This window comes from Vigna radiata, chromosome 9 (assembly GCF_000741045.1).
Source record: "Vigna radiata var. radiata cultivar VC1973A chromosome 9, Vradiata_ver6, whole genome shotgun sequence".
In the NCBI taxonomy this organism is placed as follows: domain Eukaryota; kingdom Viridiplantae; phylum Streptophyta; class Magnoliopsida; order Fabales; family Fabaceae; genus Vigna; species Vigna radiata.
The window spans coordinates 9,494,122-9,501,231 of NC_028359.1; the positions used below are offsets into that span (position 1 = coordinate 9,494,122).

At 30.8% G+C, this 7,110-nt stretch overlaps 3 protein-coding genes across 6 annotated transcripts in view; 2 read left to right on the plus strand and 1 right to left on the minus strand.

Annotated features, from left to right (window-relative positions):
• Positions 1-487: 487 nt before the first annotated feature.
• On the plus strand, positions 488-4,351 carry LOC106774275 (the record flags this gene model as incomplete). The annotated part of the gene is given in 3 exon segments (XM_014661212.2): positions 488-614; positions 731-803; positions 3,571-4,351. Coding segments are annotated over 3 exon segments (473 nt in total), but the record flags the coding sequence as incomplete, so codon positions are not given.
• A 1,099-nt stretch (positions 4,352-5,450) lies between these two features.
• LOC106774274 (formin-like protein 2) overlaps positions 5,451-7,110 on the plus strand; it is a 6,182-nt gene continuing 4,522 nt past the window's right edge. For 2 of the 4 annotated variants that reach the window (XR_002669617.1, XM_022786061.1), the window contains exon 1: positions 5,451-5,781. Coding sequence is in view for 3 of the 4 variants with exons in the window: in XM_022786061.1 (XP_022641782.1) it covers positions 5,523-5,781 (259 nt within the window). In the remaining variant the exon portion in view is untranslated. The remainder of the gene's footprint in view (positions 5,782-7,110) is intronic. The other 2 variants (XM_022786060.1, XM_014661210.2) reach the window with 2 other exon arrangements.
• Positions 5,683-6,491, minus strand: LOC111242515. The gene is made up of 2 exons (XM_022786062.1): positions 6,193-6,491; positions 5,683-6,097 (listed from the first exon to the last, which is right to left on the minus strand). Exons 1-2 carry the CDS (start codon positions 6,251-6,253, stop codon positions 5,790-5,792), a joined length of 369 nt encoding a protein of 122 aa, XP_022641783.1. The 5' UTR covers positions 6,254-6,491; the 3' UTR covers positions 5,683-5,789.

Below are 7,110 nucleotides of genomic sequence, written 5' to 3' on the forward strand. Positions count from 1 at the left end.
AAAATGATAGATGGGAAATAAGGAGAAAAAGGATGAGAAAGTATGAGAGCAAGAAAAGTTGCTGTAATTTTTGGGTCTCCATTCAAGAATTGAACGCTTGATTCTTACGAAGTGGTTTTTAACAGCTAGACCAAAGATATTAATATTTAAGTAGCATAAATTCAGGCTGAAGAAATGAACTTGATATTACATACTGAATCTTTCAAATTTTTAAAGGTTATCACAAACCCCTAAATTATGAATGATTCTGTTATGCATAATTGGTATTTCTACAAATCCGCTCTTTGATGGTTGAAAACTTTCCTAGTTCACTCTTCATGAACATCAGGTAACATGATTTAATGATAATGCATTTTTTATCGCCTTCAGTAAGTTATAGTGACATTCTTGCATATGTAAGATACGGCATATTAAAAATAGCACACAATTGTGTGGTCGTGTTATAGTGATCAATTGCTAATGTTTAATAGCTATGCATTTTACACAGGTAAGGAGTGGAGGAAAAGGCAAATAAGAAAGATAACAGATCGAGTTTTTGAAAAAGTACAGAATCAAAAGGAAAGTGATAAGTTGAGTTTTGAAGATCTGTATATTGCTGTTTTACTCGTGTACAAGTAAGAAGGCTGCTTCATTATTGTTTTTGACATTTTGGTGGCCTTGATAATACGTTTTTCAACTATTGAATAAATTTGATTACTTCTTCTAAAAAAGACCTGTTTATATGGTATAGTGATATCAACAAGTATATACCTGGTCCCCATTTTGACCCTCCATCAAAAGTCAGAGTCAAAGAAGTCAAAGAGGTACTTTATTGTGACATAATGAGATCAAACTAGGTACTCTATTTATTTATATATGTAAAAGTTTTACACAGTTGAAACCAATCTAAGCTATGGCGCTTTTTCTTATAATCATGTTATGTACTGAATACCTTTTTTAACTTTTTAATAATATATTACTAATTCAGGTTTTCCATTATGATAACAGAGGAGAGTTTAAATACAAGCAGTAATGCTGCTTCATCTGATAAATTGTTTGTTAGAGTTTTGGTTAATTTGAGAGATAACCATGCCAGATGTATTTATGGTTTAGTGCATACTTGGTGAAAGTGAAAGTGATAATGAGAGGAATTCAAAATGGCAAATGAAAATCTTCGTCGTATTAAATCATGTTTCAAGTCAAGATATATAAATCATCATTGTATTACAACATATCTCAAAGTGAAAGTCAAGTAATGAATCTGAGCATAGAATTTGAGAAGGACTTCATCGTTCTGGTTTTCTTGTTTTCACTAGTGCTCGTATTGGTTGTATTTTAACTAATTGGTTTGATCTAAGTGAATTGGCAAATTTGTACATAAAGGTGTATCATGTAACTTGGAAGGAAAAAGTACTGCAGTCTGTAGACATTGTTACTCAGTAAAATTGCCATTGTTAAACACCTGTGATTGCAATTCAAAAATTAATAGAATTGGATCACAAGGGCTATTTTCCAATGTCAGGAAAAGACTTTCTGCCCTGCAGTGTCTCAAACTATGTGAAAAGTCATAATCCTCCTCTTAATTTAATATTAAACTAGCATAAGTGTAATGATGGTTTGTGTTTGTGAAGAAACTTCATGTTTCTGAATTTGCAGAGGGTTTGTGAGGCAATGATCGACAGTTGGTAACAAAGACTATTCTATCATCTTGTGTCACATAATGGAAGAGATGGATTGGAATGGAATGGAGTAGAATGATTTCATGGAACATAATGGATTGTTAAGATATAATGAAAAAATATTCTCATTCCTCTCAAATTGGGGGAGAAAGAAAAGTTAAGGTAAATAATGAACTAAGATGGATTAGGTTGCACTAATTTCCTTTTCATACTCATCTTACCAATTCAAACAACTTAACATTATATTCCATTCTACTTTTATCAACTCAAACATAGCCTAAATATCAGGGACTTGTAGCGTGTATGTCAAACTATAATCTGTGGGCAGGATAACATAACTGACTAATTTGGTTCAAAGACCATGGTTTGTGGTGTGGTTTGAGTTGTCTACTAACTTTGAGCTAAAGTGTTCATTGAATAAGTGAGTTTTCTATCCCAAAGAAGTTCATACATTTTAATACTATTTTAAAAACCAATGGTGGATGGGAATACATCACAAAACATTAACTGAAAAGTCACAAAGTGTTTTCACTAGAAGTTTGCAAGTGTCAATAAGGTCATTATATCCAAAGTATTGTTTGTTATGGTGTTCAGTGATTTATCACAGTTTTGTCCCTGTAAAATGGCGTCTAGGTAGATTAGAGGGTGATAGTATTCAGCTCTTATGAGATGTGAAATATTTTTTTGTATTGGAACACAAGAAAAATATCTTGAAATTTGATGGGTTCAAACATTGACAAATTTCTTATAATTTTCCGAGTCATACGTTTATTATCGTTCTGCCTGGAAGGTACTGATTTGTATGTTAAGAAGGTTATCAGTGTGGTTAGGGGGAATGTAGTAAGATACTTCGTAAGTATGATAAGAGAAAACTGAACAAGATATTTCAATTTCATAAATCACGTGAGTAGACTTGGATAAAGTAAAGAAGATCAACTTTACCTGGGGTGAAGATCATGCAGAAATACCTTAGGAAACATGAATTCGTTCCACATCACATTTCAAAGATATAGTCAAAGAGTGATTCAGCACTACTATTGAATAGTTTCAATACTGTGAAAATCATTGGAATACAAATGTAATTTTTTGAAATGTGGATTCTTAAATTCTGTTATTTTGTAGAAGTGCATAAGACACTCTGGTTTTTAAATTTCTGAGTATGACTATTGTTCTGGACATGCCTCTCTTGCAATTTATCAGATGGGTTCTGCACTTCCCATTAGAGCTTCACTTTATCTGCAAGAAGCTAACTATTCTTTTTCATGTACTTGATTTACCCTTTTTTTAAATAAGAATCAACAAACAGACAAAATTTATCATGTGCTAGGAATTGAGAGGCACCTTTTCATTTTTCTTCAAAATGGTCTTTTTGTTCTGCTTAACTACGTTAAAATCCAACTCTTAAAACAAGCTAAATGTACAAATACAACTTTGTTCTGACTAACAGAATTTATCATTATACTCCGGTTTAAACCTTCTTTTGGTCCCTAAGTTATAAGCGGATGTTCAGTTTAATCCCCGTTTTTAAAAATGTAAATCTTTGGTTCCTAAGTTATAAAAAAATGTATCAAATGAGTCTTTTTTTGATTTGAAATACTGTTTTTAGTTGTTTCTTAACAACTGCTACATTTTTAGATTGTTCTGATTTGTTTCTTAATAATAACAGCACTTTAGATTGCTCTTTGTACTTTGACAATGAACATCAAAAAAGAACTTATTTGATACATTTTGTATAACTTAGGAATTAAAGGTTTACATTTTTAAAAACGGGAACTAAACTGAACATTCGTTTATAACTTAGGGACCAAAAAGAAGTTTAAACCTTATACTCCAGTTACATTTGATTTTTTTTTATGTATGCTATAATTATTTGTTTGTTGGAACTAAGTGTGATTCATATAACAATTTGCAGAAATGTGATATAAACCTTGATGGGGATATTGACCGTGAAGAATTTTTCGATTTCATCCTGCAAATGACAGCTGATACATTCACTGTTGTTAGCCAAAAACTTATTGTCACTATGGTTGTAGCACCAACAGTTGCAGTGGCAACAAAGAAAGCCACCGAGGGTGTTCCATGTGTTGGGAAAGTGGTGAAGAAGATACCAAATTCAGTTTATGCTTCCCTTGTAACCATTGCAGCTGTGTGGTTCCAGAAAAAGGCTCAAAGTTCTTCACTGTAGCCATTGCTCACCAAGTCTTTCACAAAGAATGGTTGAATTCTCTTGATTCTGCACATAATATTGAAACTGTATCCATGTTAGATACAAAATGACAATTGATAAAAGGTTTAACTATGTTTGTTTTTGTTCCTAAACTATAAGGCAAATTTAGTTATCGTTCCAATCTCAAATTTTGATTAAATTAGGTCCTTATATTTAAGAAAGACATAAATGTAATCTTTTTTGTCCAACAGGGTTAATTGTTTTTTGATGTGATAAACAACAAATCATGTCAGATGCAATCCACAAGTTCTCTTCATATCAATGTGATTTGTAGTTTTTCATGCTAAAATACAATTAATACTGTCGGGTGAAAATGATTGTATCCATACATTTCTTAAATATAAAGACTTAACATGATCAAAATTTAAGAAAGAGACAAAAACCGAAATCATGTCATAGTTTAAGGATACAAACATAGTTAATCCTTGATTAAATCAATGATATGTTTTGCATTTTGGATAATAAACCAACTCTTGATTTCTCCGTGGAAGGTTATGTAATATGCATGTAAATAATAAACTCTGTTAAATCAAATTGTATACAATTATTATCTATAACCATTTTCTTTTATTTTTACGTTTACTCATCTCTAATATCTTGGTTCCTATAATGAGCTTATCTAACTGAAAAATATGTTTGAAATGAAAGCTCATAGGACCTCATTTCGGTGAAGGCTACCTTATGAGTCTACACAAATCATACCAACATGTATATAAATTTTACTTCTTTTCTTTCTTAACATGGTTATTAAGTTTTAGAATGTGTTTGGATTAGCGAGTGAAAAAGGAAGAAAATAAAAGGTAAGAGAATGAAAAATTAGGTTACTTAAATTATGTGTTGAAAGTAAGTAGAAAGTTGGTAAAAGATGTAATATAATAAAATATTTTTTATATATTTAAAAAATAACAAACAATTTTATTTTAAAATAATAATGTATTAAAGTAAATTAATTTATCAAATATAAATTTAAAATTAATTATTTTATTTTATTTTTAGTATATTATTTTATTTTAAGTATTCATTATATTACAATATAAAATATAAAAACTTATATATATATATATATATATATATATATATATATATTATCTTAATAATATAATCGATATTAAATTGATATTAATTTTTTTAGGATTGGTTATTAAAATAAAGTTTTGTCTATTACTTTTGCATTAATTAAAAAATTCAGATTATAAAAAAAATAAGAAAAAGATAATAATTAAGTTATTGAATTCAAAATATTAATAAATATAAAAATTTTAAATATCCAATATACAAATTAAATTTAATAAAGACTTAATTAAAAATACACAAATAATTAAACATATATTTAGTTCAAATTATTTTGAAATGGTAACTAGTATTAAAGGGGAATATTTAAAAAATATATTATTACTAAACTAATAATTTTTATTTTTTTTAAATTTAAATTATATACCACGTTTCTAATAAATAATTTAAAGTGTGATGTAAAAGTCCTTTTAGATTAAAACATATTATTGTTAACAAAGTAAAGTATATTAATAAAAATAATAATTTGAGAGACGTAGAAAGATAATTTTTTTAGTTTTTGAGGAAAAATATAACTTCTTTTAATTAGTTACAAACAAAGAGGATAAAAGAAGTATTAAAATTATATGAATAGCTCAGGTGGCTTACTGCCGCCAATGTCACCAACTCCACTATTCCCTTGGCTGCTAAATGCTCCAAAACCACCACCTGAAGCAGCTCCAGCAAATCCCCCATTTGAAGGAACAGCACCGGCAAATCCTACACCAGAAAATCCACCACCAGTGGATGCAACACCAGCAAACCCTCCACCAATGGCAGTGTTAGTAGAACTACTTCCAGCAAATCCACGACCAAAAGCACTGGGAGGGGAAAAACCACTTCCAGGTAAACCACTACCAAGCTGTCTTGATTGTCCAAAACCACCGAGTAGGTTTGTTTTCATTATATGAAGCAAAATCAAACTTTTGAACAGTTGACGTTTCAGTAGCCAAATCTTTAGTCTCTGTGAAATAACCATGCACCATTGTTGGTGACAAATGGAATTCAGACTGTGGGGGTATGAATAAATAATTACCTTTTGGCAAAACATTAGATGTAGACTCTGAAATTTGAGTTGGTGCTCGGAGGCTGTCAGCAGGTATTAACGCCTTTGATTTTTCCGACACCTCTTCAAGTTGAAGATGAGAATTTAGAACGTTTGCTGCAAGTATATTCATAAAATATTTAAGTGTCAGAAACTTAAACCATAAGTTATCAACCAGGTCAACAATTGAGCACATCTTTTGCCTAACAAACCTGATTCCCAAAGTGTTGCCTGCTTTTTAAGATACACAGCTAGGTTGGATAAGAATTCCATTGGTGATTTCCTTGGAGATCATGATGAATTCTACATTCAGGTTCTTCATGAATTTGCTTAGACATTTGATTTCCATGACCTTAGACACAGCCTTACGTGTATTTTTGGAGACTTTTAGGCTTCCTGGAGAATCACAGAACATACACAGGGTGCTTGAACAATCACCAGATATCCTAGCTAACAAGGATGTTGCTCTCGTGTTATCATACTCAATTATATTGCTTAATACTGATCATCATAATGTGCAGGTCAAAAAGTAGATGACAGAAGAGGATTTTATCCGAAATAATAGGCATATAAATGGTGGCAATGATCTGCCTCAACAATTTCTGTCAGACATTTACCATATCAGAGAGACAACGTTCTCGTTCACCCCTTGTCCTAGCACGAATACTTTATCTTTCAAAATGAAATGGAAATGGTCCAGCAAAAGTGATCTCAGAGAGAAAACCAAATTCAAACGGACAGTTTCATTTAGTATCATCCCAATCCAGCGCAAATGTGGATCCCACCGCGTGTTAAACGAGTGTCAAACTTCAAAAGTGTGTTAAAGTATTCTTTTCGAAAAAGAAAACAAAAACAAAATGACGAGATGTCTGATTTTAGATTCTGCAAAGGATTAACGTAAGTTTGATATCATCTAAACAAAATAAGATGATAGATGAAAAGATGCTTTGTTTTCTATGGAAAAAAGAAAACAAAAACAAAATGACGAGATGTCTGATTTTAGATTCTGCAAAGGATTAACGTTCATAGTATATGATTGTGCCTTAAATCTATCACCACAACCACGCAGATAAAGCTTCATATCTGAGAGACTTGTTTTTGGTATCACAGCATGGGACAAGTATTTGACA